Source organism: Tupaia chinensis, unplaced genomic scaffold, assembly GCF_000334495.1.
Source record: "Tupaia chinensis unplaced genomic scaffold, TupChi_1.0 Scaffold000119_1, whole genome shotgun sequence".
In the NCBI taxonomy this organism is placed as follows: domain Eukaryota; kingdom Metazoa; phylum Chordata; class Mammalia; order Scandentia; family Tupaiidae; genus Tupaia; species Tupaia belangeri.
The window spans coordinates 4,737,431-4,758,281 of NW_006159585.1; the positions used below are offsets into that span (position 1 = coordinate 4,737,431).

At 40.7% G+C, this 20,851-nt stretch overlaps 1 protein-coding gene across 2 annotated transcripts in view; it reads left to right on the plus strand.

Annotated features, from left to right (window-relative positions):
- The window catches only part of SETBP1 (SET binding protein 1), a 380,871-nt gene that overhangs the window by 169,770 nt on the left and 190,250 nt on the right, over positions 1-20,851 (plus strand). For both annotated transcript variants that reach the window (XM_006144402.3, XM_027770260.1), the window contains exon 3: positions 11,925-11,978. In XM_006144402.3, the coding sequence (XP_006144464.2) occupies positions 11,925-11,978 (54 nt within the window). The remainder of the gene's footprint in view (positions 1-11,924; positions 11,979-20,851) is intronic.

Below are 20,851 nucleotides of genomic sequence, written 5' to 3' on the forward strand. Positions count from 1 at the left end.
GGATCTGTCAATTATGACCCTGTGACTTTGAGTATATCATTCAGTGTTGCTAAGTTTCTGTTTTCTCATTTATAAAATTGGTATAATTATGGTATGCCTACCCTGTGGGGTTCCTGAGAGGATTTAATAATGTAGATTGATTCCTAGAAAGTATTTGGTCATTTATGGGAATTTCTAACATCTATGGTGGCTGCTGTACTTGGTATGCCCTAATTGCTGGAAAGAAGGAAGAAGGAAGAAAGGAGGGAAGGGGGAAAGAAAGGAAGGAAGGATGAATTGAAGAAATGAGGGGGTAGGGAAGGAAGTGCATATAATAATTAAGAAGTCTCTTAGCAGTGTACGTTACAGACTCTAGTGGTTCCTTGGTCGATCAGATTCAGAAGTGAGGCTCCTTTGAATAAAGTCAGCTTGAGTTCAGAAAAATTTGAGATAATGATCAAAATGGCAGAGACATTACCTTAGATGCCTACATTGTGATGCTGCATAGGGCTGATGGGAAGCCTGACTCCTACCTGCATAGTGAGTCACTTGGGGCATGGTCAGAAGTAATACTAAGGTCCTTTTGTAACAAGGCCATCTCCCTTGTAGATTAGGTAGGGAGATAGCAGCATTCCACTAAGATTTCTCTTTTCTTTTCTTTTCTTTTCTTTTCTTTTCTTTTCTTTTCTTTTCTTTTCTTTTCTTTTCTTTTCTTTTCTTTTCTTTTCTTTTCTTTTCTTTTCTTTTCTTTTCTTTTCTTTTCTTTTCTTTTCTTTTCTTTTCTTTTCTTTTCTTTCCTTTTCCTTTCTCTCTCTCTCTCTCTTTTTAGGGGGGGAGTGGGTTCTATCTAGCTTAGATGGAGGACTGGACCCGCCATGATTCAGAGCGATGTTCAAATTTTAGTTCTGCCTCTTTTTGCCTGCATAACCTTGGGTGAACTATTTAACTAGTTTGAGTCTCAGTTTGCTGTAGAGTGTAAACTAGAGAAATAACGCTGGTACTGTGAAGGTTAAGACAGAAAATGAAGTTAAAGCATCTATGTAGGGCACTGACAGGTACAAATAAGTCCTGAAAAGAATAATATATATATATTTTTTTTTATATAATACTTACCAAGAGTTCAGGATAGACCTTCTGAATGAAAGTCTTCTGTTTTACCCGAGGTTTACAAAAGTCATGGCTACCTTCAGCTACCAGTTCAGAGGATCCAGTGTGACTTTATCCCTCATAGATAGTCACCCATAATTGTAATGAATTGTTCCAGTTTGGGCCCAAAGGATCCAGATTCTCTGCCAAATGACTACACCAAGCTGTGGAGGAGAGCTTATGACTCCAGTGCTCGATACTCTCTGAAGCAAGCACCTTCTGACTTTTCATTCTCTGCCCCTGAGTGAGCCTGGGGTGTAAATCAATTTCCTGGGATCCACCAAGGGGAAGAATTAGAAAGCTTTGATACTTGTCTTGGAGTCAGGTGAGCAGATTATCTGGTCAATTCTAAGCACAAATTGAGTAAATGATGAGAAGAAGAAGTAGGAGGCTAAGGAGGGTATTCCTTCTGCACCCAGTTTAGTGTGGTGTATGTCCAATGAAGGGAGCCTCCTTTACTGCTTTTTACAGGCTTTGGAAACAACTCACAGATGCATACAATGTGATTTCTTAATTTGGTAAAAATAAAAAGTAAAAGAAAGGGACCTATAGCTCAGTTTGTGCTTCTGAGGTGTATTCCATGTTGGGTATATTCTCTTTACAAGCTAGATGATATACAGCAATGGAATGTATAAAAAATAATAATAGTAATTATTCTTTTTTTTTTTAAAAAAAGAAGCAACCTATTTTTAGTTTTTTTTTTTTTTTTCCTCTCTTTGTACATCAGTTGTGCTTTCTTAAGCGTGTGGCTGACTAAAGTTCAGATGAAGAGAGCAGACATCATTGCCTGCAGAAAGGGTAAATAAAAGAAGAGACAACATTTTCCCCTTGGAGGAATTCATGGCAAATATCGACATCAGGGTTATTAAAATAAGATCTGGTCATGTGTCTATCCTGCTCCTTATAAGAGATCTTGACATTTTTATGGGGTGAACTGGTTAATTCTCTTTTACCAGGTAAGCTGTGTCGGCACTGGGAATGGTTTGCTCACCTATTATAAGGACCATTTCTTTTAAGATATGTGGTGTTGGAACCAGCAGATTGCCTAATTGTTACATCATTAAATGCCCATGTGGTCGAAGGCAGTTTGAGTCCTGGACCCGGTGGCTTAAAACTCATGCTGAACAAATATGCGTGCATACCCAAGATCCAGAAAGGAGAATGAAGGAGAAGGGATTGTGGTGTGGCTATCCCTTAGGGGTGATTTCTTGATTTCTGTGTCTGTCTCTCTGATGAGTGCATGAACCCTATAGCAAAAAAATCTCTCTCTAAAAAAAAAAAAAAAAAAACGCACCTAAATGTAGGGTTTGGACTAGTCAGTGGTATGGTGGTTAAGGCAACTTGATCTCACATTACTGACTGCACTATTTGAGCCTGGACTCAGCAGCTTAACAAACATCCCGGGTGCTTGTGTGTGCTTACCCAAAATCCTGAATGGAGGGAGATATGGAGGAGAAGGAATAGTGTCATGATCATCCCTTGTGGGGGATACTTTCTCACTTTCCTCAGTCTCTCTCTCTCTCTCGTGAATGCACATGCCCTCTGGCAAAATTGGGGGGAAAAAGGGAGATATAGCTTTTCAAAATTCCTTTATTATACATTTTTAAAAATAGATTTTAACACAGAAATTCAATATAAAATAGCAATAAAAGTTGCACTATTCTGGATAAAGTGGGATTAAGGCCTGGAACTCCCCATTTTACCTCTTCTTACCCAGCTCATAATTGCCACATCTCTCTGTGGAATCCAGGGCTTCTTAGGGTGCAATTTAAAAATCACCAGTCAGCAGGTTTCTTATGCATAGTTGATTTCAAAATGGTAGACACGTCATGGGAAGACCTGATCCCTCCAACAATATACATGCTAAAACTAACCAAGGGCTCATAGGGTATCATGATGTAATAAAAAAGAGCTTGTGATAACCAGGCTCAAACACCATTCTACCATCTACTAGTTGAGAACCTCAGAGACGACTTAACCCTCTTGAGTCACTTTTTATTGAACTACTTAAAAAATGGTGATATTAACATTCCCATCATCAGTTTATGCCAGGCTTAGTTCTGTAAATTTCTCACTTGATACCATGCAAAATACCTTATACGAAATGTAAGTTTCCTTGGTCTAAGAAACAATGCACTTTAAAAAGTTCTACTGAGAAATTCAGAAAGGGTGAACAAGCCTCCTTAGGTTCACTGAATTCAGATGAAATAAACCAGGATTCGTCATCTCAGTGAGTTCTAGATGAAGGCATTCAGATGCCTTTTCTTCCATTAGGTCGTGTCAGTTATAGTTCCAGTCTACAAGGCAGAGGATTAAATATTCCTATCTAGAAAATGAAATAGCTGTGACTTGGATGTCAATGAAACATATACACCACTGTAAAAGCATTGGTTATATGTGCAAGATTATTCCTTATAATATATATATAAAGTATATTAAGTATATACAAATTTTAAATATATATAACAAGTATATAATGAATAAATATTTATATATAATATAATATAACAATAATAGATATAATAATTAATATAAAAATAATAATAGATATAGTAACTAAATATATATATATATATTTAGTTTGCTAGAGAGTGTGATTGTTCACTGGAAAGAGAGAGAGAGAGAGAGAGAGAGAGAGAAAGCAAGAACCTCTGATGAGGAATAGTCATGCCACAATCTTTTCATGCCACAATCTTTTCACCTCTATTCCTCCTTTACAATTGTAAGCATTCACAGACCTGTCATGTTTTTGAAGTTACCAGGTCCAAGATCCAAACTGCACAGTCAGCTGTGTGGGATCCAGCTGCCTTAATCACCATGCTACTGGCTTGCCTACACATGGGATCTTAAAAAATATGTATACATATATAATTTTTTTGACTTAATAGTTAGGGAAGTTTGTTATAGATCTTACCTTTAAACATTAGAACTCATCATTAAAAAAAAAATACAAATTATAATATATAAGCGATCGAGACCGGGCTTGCTAGGTGTTAGATGCAAAGCTAGTATTAGTCATTCTTGTTGCTCTTTGTCAAGGATCCTGAAAATAAGATTGGCGTTGCTAGTGGTTTCAGATTTAACCTTTAGGATTCCATGAAACTAAGGTGATTTAGCAAAAGGATGCAGACCAGTTAGAATGACAGCTTCGAGTATGTAACGTAACTTCTTAGGTTGCTGAGAAGCCAGGCCCTTGTCTTCTGTGCTACCCACCCCAAATGCCTTGGTAGTCAGAACTGTTGATTTTTGATCTGGAAGACTGCTTATGTTTAGCTGGGATATGGATTTGACTTCAGCCTCACTGTACAGTCTGAGTGGCCATCTGTCCCAATTCCTATTTATAAACTAGTAATGGAGCCACAATATGAGACTGTCTCATTGCCCTACCTTCTGACATTCTGATTAGAAAATCTTCTAGAAAGAAGAGACAAGTTCTTGGAAGTGTGTGTTTTCAGGGACGATTTATCTAAAGAAAGGTATAGAAGAGGACATCTCCTTTTTATTTCTGAGGTGAGAGGGACACTTGCAGTGATGTAAGGATGCCAGAAGGATCCTGAAATTCATCTCATAGTTGGCAAAATAATATCTAAATAAGGTCAGTGATCCAGTAACAGATCCCACAGTAAGATGCAGCAGAATCAGTACAAAGACAGTTTTTCTCTTTCTAAGTTAAATATTCTTAAGTATGACAATGTTACATTTATTATCCCTATGAAGACTGGAACCTCTTGGTTCCATTTTATCTTCCTTATCCAAATTTCCACACTTTCTTCTGTGGTCCCGGTGGAGTTGTAGGTTTCTTCATGATTGGTGGTTCCAGACCATGTTACTTTGTGTAAACTTTCCTTGTATTTCTGTCCTTTTCTCTGTCTTGACTGACCCCTGACATACCACGTAAATCTTTCTGCCCCTTTCAGAATCACCCATTCTCTAGCTGCCAGGGCAACTGAGACTTTCTTTGAGATACATACATATTGTTAGATTTCTTGTGCCTGACTTTCCACTGGGTCAGTCATTTAATCTTTCTGTGCCTCAGGTTCGTTTTTAAGGGAGAGAGTAGGGTTAGCTTATCTCTACAATGTCACACACATATATGATCAGATGATTATCTCAGCTTGCTGGGACATTGCCTTCCAGTTAGGATGTTCTGAATTTTTTATGGGTTGATGGGTTAGGGTAGGATAGAGTTCAGCTTCCACCCTATAGCCAGAGTAAGAAGGAAGTGGCACTTCATAAGATAAAGAAGGAGAAAAAGATCCATTTTCCATGAAAGAGGAAAGGGAAAGGATGATAAATTGAATGGATGATGGGTAAAATAGAAAGCTTATTTGATAAAAGGATGTTATCTTTAAGAACAAATTTTAAAATGGGTCATTTGTTCTCCCCCAAGCCGGTTTGCTCTGTTCCTTTATCCATTTATCAACCTACCATCCCTTCATCTATCCATTGATTTCGCCTGCCATTGTTTATTTCCTCGTCCACATGGAAGGACGTATCCGGTAAGAGCAAATGGCTTGGAGCATTCCCAGGGCCACCAGACTTTAGTTTGTCCAGCTACTTGTCTGTGAGGCTGAGATCTTTCTGGCCAGATGCCCAGCATGACCCGTCTTTGTCTTTCCCCTTTCCCCACTTTGTGTGAATGCTCCCTTCCCAGACACAGCCCTGGGTCAGCCTGACTGGAGGTCAAGTTCCACCCTGCCCAGATATGTGCCTAGTTTTGATAAAGGGTCAGCAGGGGGGAAATAATGTCCTAGGAGCAGGAGGATAGAAGAGAAAAATGGAGCAGTCTCTTTCCTTCTTAAGGGGGACACTTTAGAAGTTAGAGGATATTGCAGGTAGGAGGGCAGCTGTTAGGAGGGACAGTCATAGGCCCATGGGGTTACAGAGAATGCTGACTACAGCGGTATGATGGGTGATTTGGGGTAAAGGAAGCAAAGATAGAATCCCACTCAGAAAGCAGGAAGGGATCAAAACAAGGCCATAGAATGTCTCTGCTTGAGAGGCTGCAGGGACTTCTCCTTCCACCCATTAGGGCCCAAAAGCTCTTTCCATCTTTCCCACCCTCTCCTGGAGACACTAAAAAGGAAGAGAAGAGAAGAGAAGAGAAGAGAAGAGAAGAGAAGAGAAGAGAAGAGAAGAGAAGAGAAGAGAAGAGAAGAGAAGAGAAGAGAAGAGAAGAGAAGAGAAGAGAAGAGAAGAGAAGAGAAGAGAAGAGAAGAGAAGAGAAGAGAAGAGAAGAGAAGAGAAGAGAGGAGAGGAGAGGAGAGGAGAGAGGAGAGAGGAGAGAGGAGAGAAGGAGAGAAGGAGAGAAGGAGAGAGGAGAGAGGAGAGAAGGGAGAGGAGAGAGGAGAGAGGAGAGAGGAGAGAGACGAAACCTGAATTTATGCCAGGAGACTACAGCTCCTCAAAAATGGAAGGCAGAGTCATCCTCCTAATATTTTGAATGTGGCCTGTTCCAGAGAGCTGCAGGACGTGTCAAGAATGAGATTGGTCTGAGCAGGGCCCCAGGAACACTGCCACGCTCCACCAGGGAGATGAAAGAATTTTCTCCTTTCTTTGCCTTTTAAATGTAATTCTGCCTGCCCTTCTCCCCCACACCCACTCAACCCTCTAGCTCAAAGTGGTACAGACATTTAGCCATCCTGGAAAAAGGCAGGATCCTTTTCATTAACTTCAGACTGATTGAAATCCCTAGAGCCACCATGGATTGCATTTTCCTCTCTCTGTCTCCCTGACTGGGATCCCTCCCCACATAGGTAGGCTGCCCTGGGCAGTAGACTGTTTCTCAGTGGGACAGCCTGGAGCAGGATGCCAGTTGTAGGGGGCAGGATTGAGAAGTCTAGATCAGTGCCTTTCAAGGTTTCAGAAGAAGCATGCTTATCTCTTCTGAACCATGCCTCAGTTTCCCTGTATTCTGGAGCACATCTTGTCCACTTTCAGAGTAGAAATCAGTGGCAGTTTACATCAGGATATCGGGTTGGACTTGATGGACCTGGTCATTCACAGAGGTGTTTCTGCAGAGGGGCTGGGACTAAGGGATCCACCCAAGCCTGTTGTTAACTAGTAAAGTGATCTTGAAAATGGCACTTACCAGCTTCTTCTGCAAAATAAGCGTTTTAAAAATTAGTTTTAGTGGCAGAACATTCATTTTTCAAATGTACTTGCATACAAGAAACAAGAAAAAGCTGAGCTACTCTGGTTAAGGGAGAGTGATTAGACATGGGGGTGGGGTGCGGGCCAACCATTGTCTACACCATGTTCCCTAACCACTGTTATCCAGCAGAGCTGGCTCCTTAGCCCAACAAGGACCTTCAGTTACCTTCTATAAAACTGGAACTTATTTTGGGTGGTCCAGATATAGGTTGCCAATGATTTTGAAATACAAGAGGACTTTCTTGTCTTGGGATTTTTTAATTGGCAGAGGGTATGTGCATTTGCCAGGGAGAGAAAGAGAGTAATGGGGAGCTTAGAAAGTACCCCTCTCCCCATTGAGACATAATCATGCCTCAATTTTATCTTCTCCATTTCCCCATCCTGGCAGGATTTGGGACACACATACACACCCACACACACACACACACACACACACACACACACACCTGACATGTTTTTCAAACTACCGAGGTTGAGACTTGAATCATGATCCGTCATATGGGATCCAGCTTCCTTTAATGGGTAGGCTTCATGACTGTCCTGCTTATCCTAGATTTCTAGTCCACACCTAAGCACCATACTTCAAATCCCACAGGTCAGTTCTTTCTATCCTCCTGGATGCAGAATCTATAGAATTCTAGATAATCATTGACTTCAGGACTGTTCATGTTGCAGAGCCTGTGTTTTGCCCAAGAGCTCATGTGTTTGATCACAGCATGAGTAGAACCCAGGAGCTAGGTAGGATGGGTGTCCTGGCTGGATGAGAAGGAAAGACAATGTGACATGCTGTTCTTTCAAGACCTGTTTAGAGGAATGGCTTCAACACTGGCCTTTGATTGTTTCCTAAGTCAGAAAATACCTTTATAGCTCACTACATTGTGATTGAAATACTTGAAATCTTCCAGGAAAAGGAATTCTGGAGTTTTTGAAGTTACTTGGTTTCTGTCCCTGACACTACCCTACCTCCTCCCACTTGTCATCAGATAAGCTAATACATCTGAACTGTAGTGGGCCCACTTAACATTTATTGTGTCACCTGCAAGAAGGGAAGAGCTAGCTCTCTCTCTCTCTCTCTCACTCTCTCTCTCTTTCTTGGTGGAATAATTCACTATTCAACCTTTTTCACTGTGATACTATTTTTCCTTAAGCTTAACCTCCAATTTCTACACTGAAATGAAACCAATACTCTCTCAATACTGTAGTAGATAAAACAAAAGCTTGTTTCCATCATCAGAGCCGATTCATTCATTCAGATATTTGAGTGTCTCCTTCATGCACACAATGCTGTAAGTGGAGTGCCATTTCCTTTGTTGCCTGAAAGGATGTCTAAAGCCTGCCTGCCCTCGCATTTCTGTTCCCTAGGCTTAGCAATTTAGTCATTCTAGTCTTCTCTTCTGGGTAGGCAGTATCTCCTCTTTCCTTTGAAGTAATTTGATCAACAGATTATGTAGTGATGAACTACACGTCAGCAGAATTTGTGTAAGATATAAATGATAGTGGGACCAGACGGTGACTCAGTGGTAAAACATGGTGCCTGGTGAGGCTATCCCAATGGAAAGGTTCCCAGTTCCAGTCTGGAGACCTCCCTGAGTTCTCGGAGGACATTTTTGCCCATAATCCAGAGCTGGCTGAAGAGGTTGGGGGTGGATTATGGTGTCTAGGTTCTGCTTATGGTGCTGTCTGTCTCTTTATCCTCCCCTCTCTCTCTCATTCTCTCTCTGAAGAAATAAAAAAAAATGTAGTCTTATCAAACATGCTCTTGTTGGGCATAATCTTACTAGGTGAGAAAATATATACTCCATTTCCAAACCAAACTTTCAAGAATTAAAAAGTAAACTGTACACATCTGCTTCCTTGTTAAGAAAAAGAAAATAGGATCCAACCTTTACAGGGAATGTGGAGTAAATACTAATTTCGCGAGACTTGACATATATGAAAAGTGCCATATTTCTATTTCTAGTCATTCCATAAATTCAGACGAATGGATTGTCATTACAAATTAAATAAAAGAGTGTCTGAGAGAGAAGTTAGTTAAGGGTCATTCATAAGGACACATGCTTTATGTTACTAGCTGTGGCTCATTCATCTAAGGTTATGGCACTTGGTTTTTTAGAATGTCTCAATTCCTTGACAAATAATCTCCAATATTCTATGAATCAGAGGCACCTTATGATAGAAGAAAAAGTTTTGGGAAAATATAGCTTGGAGTTTAAATCCCAAATACATGCATTACCTGTATGACTTAGAAAGATCGTATGAACAGCAACCATTGTGCTGGGTACCCAGGGAATCCTCCATGTATCACAGTTTACCCCTTTCTCCTGAAGGAGTTCCGTGGCTAGCATTTAGTAGCTGTAAACGGGGGTATGTTGGAATTGGCAAGTCCTTTTTCCATGTCTTTGTTCTTCCAACTGCTCCCACCTTACCCCAAAACACCTCACCCTCTCACCCTTCCATTTTTCAAGGCATAATTTAAGCTCCCATCTTTTTTTCCCTTCCTTTAATGAGAGAGAACTCAAGAAGGAGTTTCTGGGTTTTTTTCTCTCTCTCTTTTTTTTTTTTTTTGGAGAGGTTTTTGCTATAGGGCGCATGCTATTGCCAGAAAGAAAGAGGGAGACAGAGAGAGAGACAGAAAGTGAGAAATCACCCCCCACCCAGGAGGGATGGCCACACTGAAATCCCTTCTCCTCCATTCTCCTCTTGGGGTCTTGGGCATGCACGCACATGTGCTCAGTGTGATACTGGACTTGAACTGTGGTCAACTACATAGAAGTCCAGCGACATAGCCATCACACTAACTGCTGGTCCCGAGAAGGACTTTTGATAGAGTCTCACATCGCAATCCTCTGCCACAGCCTCCTAGTTAGCTGGAATGGTAGACACACACTGCCATGCCCAGCTTATTCAAGTTTGTTCAGAACTGAACCTGGACCTTCCATGTGGTCTCAACTTCACATAGTAGTGTCCTACCACTTGCACCAGTGTCTGAGTCTCAATTCCATCTTATGCCAGCAACCCAACCTGACCTCTCTTCACTTATCTTTACAGTTTGATGCTTGCATTCAACTACGCTCTGCTCAAGCTGAAATACACATGTCTGGTCTTTGGATCAAAATACAGGTTCCCTGAAAGAAGGGACTAAACCTCACAATTATGTTTGGGCTCTTCTTACCTAAAGTTTAGTCGCCTAATGGGCTGTTACTTGGCTGCTGCATTATAGAAAGGCTGACTAGCTTTCTGCCAGAATAGGGAATCTCACCTGCAAGGCTGAGTATAGGGAGAATGGACAGCCTCCCGTTCTTTACCTCCTTTCTGCTCTACCAGTTTTAACACCACTTACGCATCATTTTTGGAAGAGTTATTTAGGTAAGCTCAAAAAGTCCAATTGAGCTTTTCTGAAGGCAGAAGGAGCCCAGCAAGACTCCCTCTCTTTCTCTACCCAAACAAAATATTGTTATAGCAAGCATGAAATCTTTCCTATTTTTCACCAGTGCTCTCCAGGCCTAACAAAGCTAACAGTCACACTCCTTGAATAAAAATAAGCATCTGCCCCTTTTCTCTTTATCCCACACTTGCCCAGCATTTTTAAGCAATAATAAAAAAAGTGATTGTTTGATTAATTAATCACATGTTTTTATTGGATATTTTCTGGTAAAAAGCCCTGGAGAGGATGCAAAATTCTTTAAAACCTTAACCTTACTTTTTAATAATGATTAAACATAGTGGTGCAAAAAATATAGAAATCTTACTCTTACCCTCTAATATATGATTGTTTGAAGCATAATATGGGGACACCTAAATAGTATGTAAAATAACAGGCAACCTATTATGCAGGGAAACTGAGTCACATGTAGGTGGGAAGAAGAAATGGTCTTTTGTAGTGATCTGATTTTTAATAAGTGAGAAAGAGAGAAGAAATAAAACACTTTCTTAGAAGACATAGGTCTTTAATTCTCTTTAAATCTTTCTAGTTCTTCTAACTGTTAGAGGACACCTGTATTCTCCAGAGAAAGAGAAGGGATGAGGGAGAAAGCATGGATCCCCATTGGATCATGGCCATGCTGTAATCCCTTCTTGATTTCTCCATCTAGTTGGGATTTTAAGCACATATGCCTGATGTGGTTTTCAAGCCACAGGGGCTGGGATTGAAACCATGAATAGCCACGTGGGATCCAGCTCTTTAACCATTTGGCAATGGGGCCCTGAGTATCAATTTTGAAGTAGTTGGGTCATAGGCTATTTTGATAGTAAGAAGAAAGACAGGGACCTTCCCCCCACCCCCCAAGGAAATGTATACATCTAAAGGCTCACACGTAATTAAACTTTCAGGGAGTCTTTGGGTCTGCTGAAGTCTGCCAATATCCCATAATTCCTAACTGAAGACCTTTTGAAGAACTGTAGCATACACAAATAAGGTAGGGAAGAGCAGCAACAGGGAGGGGAGGTCATAGCTGTAGTAGATGCAACATGGGAAGGTCATTTAGTCTGGATTCCTAGTCCAGAAGCTGCACATTTACTTTTTGTGATTCTATTATACTTCTTAGCCCTGATCTAGGCTATGGTAAGTTCATTGCTGTTTGGTTGTCTTGGGGATACTGTATGCAAACCCAGTTATCACTAAGGAAAATACCTTTGTTCTTTTCCAGCTCCTTTCAGCCAGTGACCTTGCAGCCAGCGACCTCAAAGGATTTCAGCCACAGGTAAGTTCCACAGATGTTTTTATGAAATTTAAGGGAGTGAAATGTTCCATAGTCTGATCATAGCAAACAAACTTGGCACCAGGACAGAAACCTCTACCTTGAATTTCCGGCTTCTCTGGCTCAAAGTGCCAAACATGAGAATAACCTGAAGCTTACTCTTTCTCCAGGTCTTCTCTCATCCCATCATGGACAAAAAACACACTTTCCCTCCCTTAATGGTTTATAATGTGGAAAAAAGAAATCTAGATCGAAATGCTTGGAATGTTGGGTAGGCGATAACTCAGCTTAGGAAAGGGTTAAATCAAACAGGGTAGAGATCAGAATAGGGCTGATATTCTCCCCTGTATTCCTCTCTTTCTGAACAGGACACTCAGATTTCTGTAATCTCTGTGTGAAAATGCCTTGTAGTCATGATCTGGCAGCCCTGTGGATCTCTGACTCTGCAGAAGCATTTGGTTGAGTTTTGCTGGCCTTTGCTAGAAAATTGGCCACTGGTTAGAATGCTCTTGGGAGATTACCACAACAAACCACAAGAGAGTGCAGACAAGGGCTTTGTGGAGACATTTTTGGTGAGAAGAGGAGAAGAAGAGTCTGTCTCTGGAAGAGAAGTCACTGTATACATGCAGACACACATAAACATCTATACACATACACACAAATACACACCAGGTGTACGGAAGCCCTTGTTTTGTCCCGTAGACCCCAGTGTAGTTGGAGTATGTATATGAAGGTAAATCCAAGAGTGGTAACTGCTGTACTCAGTCCCATACCTCAGTGCCTGCCTTAAGGACCCACAGTGTTGTACCTTGGTGGGAAAATGCATCATAGATCATGACAGTGAACTTCTGGGAATTAAACAAGTGATCATATCTTAGCAAGAATTCCACATATTTTGGGATGTTTTCTTCTTTAAGACCATTTCTCTTTGACTTGGCTGCACTATCCTTTGTGGATTACATCCTATGAACACCTTTTACTACTGGGGAAGCCAACGACCGAAATCCTGCCTCAAAATAGCCCCAAATCACACAGAGAGCTGGAAACAAGCACAGAGTAGAGACTGAGAGCCTGGAGAAAGAAAATTAATAAAATCAAGGGCCCCAGCAGTGAATTCACATGCCAGGACGGGTGTTTTTGCTCATAGTTTGTCGATCCTTCTGTCAGATGCACTGAAGTTTTAGAAATAGCCAGTGAGTCTTTTTGTCAATCATTGAAAGTAAGAATTAATTAAAGTACTTATTTGCATATCATACAAACTTTTAATTTAGCTAAGGGGAAGTAAAACAAAATCAAAAGAAAGTCAACATTTACCCATACCTCACTCACCTGCCATACATAGTGGCATCCTAGCTACAGATTTCTTTTTAACTGAAAATTTAGAAAAACAAATGACAAAAGTTTCTTTTTTTTTTTAAAAGGTTTTTGCTATAGGGCACGTGCACTTGCCAGACAGACAGAGATAGAGAGACAGAAAGCGAGAAATCATCCCCCAGGGGGGATGGCCACGCCGCAATCCCTTCTCCTCCATTCTCCTCTCGGGATCTTGGGCACACACGCACACGAGCCCGGCGTGAATTTTAAGCCACTGGGTCCAGGACGAGTCCAGTGACATAGCCATTATGCTAACTGCTGGTCTCAATGACAAAAGGTTTTGTGTGATGCTCTTGTAGAAGGGGTGTATGTGTGTGAGTGTGTGTGGTTTCAGCATAGTTTCTCTCTGAGGTGATCACACTATGTTTACTTAAATACATTTTTGGTATTAAATTTAAAATAAACGATTAAGGGAAGGAGAAGTTAGATATATTTGAGATATAAGTCTTACATTTGAGGATGATCCTCAAGAAGTGGCTTTTATGCTCCCCATGGACATCCCCAGTACAAATAAGTCATTCTCCTGATTCTTTCTAACCTTTCATATTCTTCCATTTGTGTCTCATCTCCTGAGGCTAGAAGCATAAAGATGCATTTTTCAGTCTTCTGGATGTCTGTTCCTAAGGCCAGGAAGTCCTGAGAATCTTATGGCTAAGATACAATACCCAGGTCAAAGTTAATTCTCTAGCATTATTCTAAATCAAAAAAGCCCAAATGTGTCTCAAGCTAGTGCCTCCCTTTTGGGTGCTTTCCCAAACAGCAGAAGGCTGACCACATGCTTTGCACTGTGCTCTCCGGCACTACTGCGTCCAATTGTTGGCTTTGTTATAACTTTTTTCCTCTTGTCTTTGGGTTTCCAATGAAACTGAGCTCCACACATCATGGTGTCTGCAATGATTCAGGAGTGTGTCTCTTCCAAGAACTGTCACTGATTGCCCGGAGGGGACTCACAAAAGACCTTCTCTGGGACAACTGTAATGCACCTCTGAGCTTTCACAGGGTCCACACTTCTCCCTTGAATTTAGAGGTTTCTGGTTTTTTTCCTTTGTTGCCTATTCCTCCTGCAACCTCTTAAGAAACATAGCATGATTTCCTCATTAATCATCGATGACTTTCAAGTGTAAACAGTGAGCACCTTCTAGGGCTGGACTGTTCTGTGTGTCTGTGTCCTTCTTTCTGCACCTAGGAAGAGAAGAGGAGAATAAGAGAGGTGATTCTCTAGCTCCTCAGGGCTATTGGTTTCTAAAGACACCATGGTCACTCCTGAAATACATGCCTGACTTTGTGGGTAGAGTTGAGAGGCCAGGCTTTCTAAGGTATTGTACATTAGTGATGGGTAGACTTACCCAAGGCTGATGAACTTGGTCTCCAGACCACAGCGTAGAGCTGCCTTCCTGAAGTCAGTCCTTGGGCTGGTTGGCGGGTACTATTCTCATCAAGTTTTAAAATCACAGATGGAGAAGGTTGTGGAATTCATACCTAAACTACCCTGGCACTTCTCTTTTCATTGGTTTTCCCACACACGCATCTCCTTTTTATTTTCTAGCATCTTGTTCTTCTTGCCTTCAAAAGCAACAGAAACACTTGAGTCCTCTCTTTCTTAGTCTTTGGGTGATTAGAAATGAGGATCTTCATCTCCCTTTTTCAGGCCATCCCTCTCCAACTCCAGGAGAAATAAGAGCTGGCATCATTCTCTTGTAAAAGCCCAGTAACCTTATGCATTTCCCTCCTTTTTTTTTTTTATTCTTCTTTTCACTAATGTAAGTTATAAGTATTCATTGTAGAAGTTTGAATATACAGAAAAACATACAAAACGAAATCTCTTGTTATTCTACCTGAAAAATAAAGACAATAGCAGTTATGGGTACTGTCTTACAATTTTTATTCCACCTAGACATACACACCTATTGTATTGTTTCTCATTGGTATCGTATTTTATATGCTATTTTTAAACCTTCATTTTTATTTGTTTGCATGCTTTTCATGTCACCAGAAAATCTAGTGGGTGGCTATTCTCGTGCAAGTTACTAGTGACGTTATAGATTTACCACTCCTCTTGCTAGACATTCCATTCCTTTTTCAGGCTAAGATCTCGAAGAGGAATCCAAGGCAAATGCCAGAATCCAGGGGTCTCATCTAGAATGGAGATGGAATCCAAGCGTTCTAAGAATTTCTTTACTTTTATTTCCTGGCTCCTCCAGGGACAGAAAGGCTGTTTAAACTTTGGAGTGAAGTGCCCATGAGCTCATGCACATGTTTGCTAGGCCCAGATGGGGATATGGTAAAAAATATTCATAGCTTGGGAACTAAATCAGGTGCAAGTTGTGCTTAGCCACAGTTCTGGAAAAGTGACCTTACAGAGAGCCATTCTCCATAGAGGATAGTGCAGGCTCAAAGACTTGTCATCATGCCTTTATTCTCAAGGCCTTGTTCTGGGCTTGCCTTCTATCAGCTATGCCATGTGTCTTGCTTTGATTTAATACTATGCAGAGTGTGGGCTGACAACTGGTGCTGGCCTGTCAAGAGTGTGTCAATGGTCTGTCATGAGTTAACGTCTAGAAAAAGAGAGAATGTGCTTTAGAAACTTTTATACCAATATGACATTTCCATGATACCCAAGCATGGGGTTGTTTCCCTACTAATTTATCTTTCTAGCATACCAGCATATCCATAAAAAAGTAATGAGTTTGGGGTAAAACATCCGACCCTTCTTCGAAGATCATTTGAGAAGTTCTATTCTAATTATCTAGTGTTGAGTTTCCTTAGTTTTATTAAAAGGTTAGGATTTGTGCTCTTGTTTTATGTTTTCCTTTTCTATGAGCCTATATGCGAATATTTGTATTATGAATGATGTTCTTCCTTCAAATAAGACAAAAAAGAAAAGATCCATCTGTAAATATAATCTTTTATGCTACTTTCAGGATACCTAGACAAAGCATGGATCTTTTGTCATAATTCCTAAGGCTACTGATTTATTTATTTTTCTTGCCAGATATGGACATCTGTGACGATAATGGTGTTTTCAGCAAAAATATTTGTTCCCATGCACACATATACCTTGCACTGAAACTGAAACTGACATTGTTACTTTTCTTACATAAAATCAATAGTATAATACCATAGGTATATATTTTGTGCATTGCCCACCTTGACATTGTTTCTTTCTTTTTATTTTTCCTTTATTTATTTATTTTTTAACCAGCATTGGCATTTGGTCCTGGAGAGAGAAGTTCTCCAGGTGTTTTCCAGAGTGTGGCATTTCAGTGGAATATTCTGAAGTCTTAATAAGTGCTCCTGGGATACTAAATCTCTTTAGACGTCAGCGAATATTTCGTTTCTTACTCCCAAGATGGTCTGACCATCTGAGGGCTGCAAGCAGGTGGGCCTGACTTAAAACAAAGCTAATGTCCCGAACTTCACATGTAGGAAAACTGATAAATGGCAGATTGAGAGAGCAGGGCTTACTCATATGCAGAAATATTTTTACATTTTATCAAGGGAGTCAATATAAGTTATCTCTGCCAGTATGTTCAAATAGAATGTAGCCCTTCAAAATCTAATTTAAACTCAAGTTTTCAAACTAGAAATATAAGCAAAGTAGGCCAACCAGTAGGGATTACATTTGAATGGCACTTGCTTTTTTCAGCTATAGTTTTCTCCCCTAAAAAACAAAAACAAAAACAGGAAAAATTAAGCAACAAGGGTATAGGATTGGACGATTTCTATGGTTCCTTGCAATTCTAAAGGTTATTCAGTGATTCCTTCTACTATGTTCATCTTGCTTTCTTTCTTCTTCATTTTTTTTTTAATTTACTAGAGGGTGTGCACACTTACTAGACAGAGACAGAAACAGGGAGAGTGATAAATTACCCCCCATGGGAGCTGATCATGCCACTGTCTCTTTTCTATACACCTTTCAGGATCTTGGACGGGCATGCACAAATGCCTGGTGTATTTCTCAACCCACTGGGTTCAAGAATTGAACTGTTCAGTTGACCATGTGAGATCCAGCTGCCTCACCCACCATCTCAACCACCATGCCACCAGCTGGGCCTTAGTTTTCTGTTCATGTTTTTTTGTTTCAATCCCTTCGGCCTAAATAAGAGCTTCTGAAATATTCTCTTGTAATTCTGCTCACTTTGATGCTTGGGATCATTGACATTTTCCACTATATCAGAAATATCTGTGTTTATTACATTTGAGCACCCCTAATCAAAAAATCTGAAATCCAAAACATTTTAAAGTTTAACATAATGCCACAAGTGGATGTTTCATATGTGCCCTTATGTGATAGGTCACGGTCAAAATGCTGTAATAAAAAATCATGTATGAAATTACCTTCAGGCTATGTGTGTAAACTGTGTATGAAACATACATGAGTTTTGTGTATAGATTTGGGTCTTATCCCAAGATTTCTCATTATGTATATGCAACTATTCCAAAAATTAAAAAAAAAAATTTGAAATCTAAAACACTTCTGGTCCCAAGTATTTTCAGATAAGGGATATGCAATTTGGAATAGATTGATTTCAGCGTCAGATTTTCCTGTATCTGAAATTTTTAAATGATACATGATTTTATGCATTTTTATGTCTAGAAATAACACATGTAGTAAATGCAAATTTACAGACCACTTTTGGGGCTTGAGGGAAGATGGCTCCTTCATAATTACTTTAGCAAGATAGTCCCAAACCTGCCTCATAGGAAAGAAGACCTACCTCTCCAATATATAAGCAAGCTTGCCTTTTAAGTTCCTTCTGATGCTGCTGGCTGGCTTCCACTTTGACCCTCTTGCCCACCCACCCCCCACACACACACACACCCCCATCCTCTTTCTTACCATCTTGTAACAAACAAAAGGGATCAATTGAGAAGCATTGGAAGACCGTCACAGGAGAGGCGCCCCTACTAGTGAAACAGCTTGCTGAGCTCAAGCGGCTTGTCCCAGCCATCTGCCTGCTTGTGTTTGGAGGCTGTGCTAAGTCTGCAAACAGCCTCCACCACAGTTTTCTGGTATTTCCCTGATAATGGCCATCCTCTTTCCCCACCCTCTTCAGTTCTACACATGATTTTCTTAGCATATCTCCCACCTTTCTAAAACTGCATCGCAGCTTCTGGAAGAACCTATGTTTCCGACAGGTGACTCAGACCAATGAGGCGCACAGGATGGAAAAACTTTGAATAGTGGTGGTGTAATTTTTACTACTGCAAGTAGTAAAACTGATGCTGTTTTAGTAACAAAACATAAATCTCTCCCATCTTGCTCTATAGTATATTAAGCACAAAGAATATTCCCCATTATTTCATAGTTTAGGAATTAAGAGCACTAATTCTGAGTCCACACTGAATAACTTGAGTTACAAATCTGCCCCTACTGGCTGTATGAACTAGCTCCATAAGTTATCATAACATGGCTCAGAGTCCTCTGTAATGGACGAGGGATACCTATTGCATGAGTTTGGAGGAGAAGTGAACAGATAGGACCACTAATCAGTGTCTAGTGTCTAATAAGCACTCCATAAAGGTGTGTGATAATTCTTACTGCTCTTTTATGCTACATAATTGCAACTAATCCTGGACTGCTGAAATCAGGGTTAGAGGACAAACCAAAGCTTCCCAAGAGAATATAACTAGAGTTTGGGATTATAAAGAGAGGAAAAAAAAATCCATAAACCAAAAATTAACCAAAAAATCCTCTATCTATCTGCCTGTTTATGGCACTTGCCATCTGAAGTGAGCAGTAGAAGACACTTTGGCCCTGGGAATGACCCCAGAAGTAAGAGTAGGAAGGAAATTGTGGGGGACAGGCTCAGGGGTGGACAGTGTATGCCTGGTCACAGAAGAGAATTCCCACAAGTGTCTTCATGGATCACTTCCTTCCCTTACCATCTTTGGCACTTTTCAGAATTAACATTTTATCTTTCACCCATGGCAGAGGAATAGCTTTAAAGTATTCAAGACAATTTTTAACAACTATCTCAGGAGCTTCTTCAGGCACCAGAGGACTGCCTCAGTTCCATAATGCCCTCAGGTCCAGTGGTCCTTAGTGATGTTTCTGAATGTCTGCCTTGGCTCTTACCCTGTAGAAGGATCATAAGCACAGAGATTTGGGGCCAGCAGGGGTGTGGTGGTTGAGGAGCTGGACTTCCATATGGCCAACCCAAAGCCAGTGACTTGAAACTCACTCTGGGAGTGTGGGCTTGCATGCCCAAATCCAGAGAGGAGAAAGGAAAAGAAAGGATTGCAGTGATACCATCCCCCCGGGGGGTGATTTTTCACTTTCCCTCCCACTATATTTCTCTCTCTCTCTCTTGCAAATACACGTGTCCTATGTCAGCTCCACCCACCCTCCCCCCCCAAAAAAAAACCCCAGAAAGCCCACAGATATTTATTGCCTAAAAACATCAGTGAGAAACTGAGCCAAGGGCACTCAAATGGGTGCTTTTCGGGGAAGCTACGTTAAGACCTAGGTTTTTGTTGTTTGTTTTTGAGGACTTTATGTGATGACTTTCTTACTCTACATTCTCTTGTTCCTGTGCTAAAACGAGACAAGAGGTGATTGAAGGAGCATTGGGCTTCTGGATTAATGGACCAGCAGAGCAAGGTGGCATCTCCAGAAGAGTCATGAAGGCTGGTGGTGGCAGAGTAGTAACCCAACTGGACCCACATTGAAGAGGTCCAGGTTTGTATCCTGGGACCTCTCTGAGCACAAAGAGTACATAAGCATGCTAAAAATGACTGAGACTGGAATTGATCATGGCTTGGGGACCCCATTGGTAGTGCCTATCTCTCGCTCCCTTTTGAAATAAATAAGTAAATAAGCTTAAAAAAAAGAAGAAGAAGAAGAGAATCATCCTGGCCATGGTGCTCTTGTTTCTAGCAAGCAGTTCATCTCCAAGGTGCTGACAGGGCAAGTGGCTTGCTGATGGGAAAAAGAAAGGTCTGTGCCCAGACGCTAGCCTTATCTGTACTGTGAGAAATAGCAGCTGGCTAAATTTGGCTTTCCTTCCTTGATCTGGATAGGAGCTGAAATATGAAACTGGGAAATTGGGGACATGAGCATTACAAAAATAAAGAACCTGCGTGCTTCCAGCAAAAAAGTAAATGCCTAATAAATATTGGTAGGGCCCATTTTAGTAGGGCCGTCTGTATACTAACATTTGAAATAGATCCTCCTCCCTGCCCCCACATGCGTTTGTCCAAATCTTGATATTTTATTAATGCCTCTGGCCTTGGGATTATAATAATGATATTTTCTATTGTCATGTTTGGGGAGTAACAAGTTTTGTGAGCCTACTTTGGACAATACTTTCACCATGATCTTATGGAATGCAAGGAGCGTTTAAGTACCTCTGGTGGTGGGACCTAAAGTAGGGAGCATTGACTTAAATCAGTTTGATTCACCCACTTTGAAAGTATTGCTTTATTGGCATCTCAGCATCTCCTGAACAGTGACCTATGGCAGGGGGTAGGTAAAAAAAGAGGGGGGAGTGTTGCAAAAA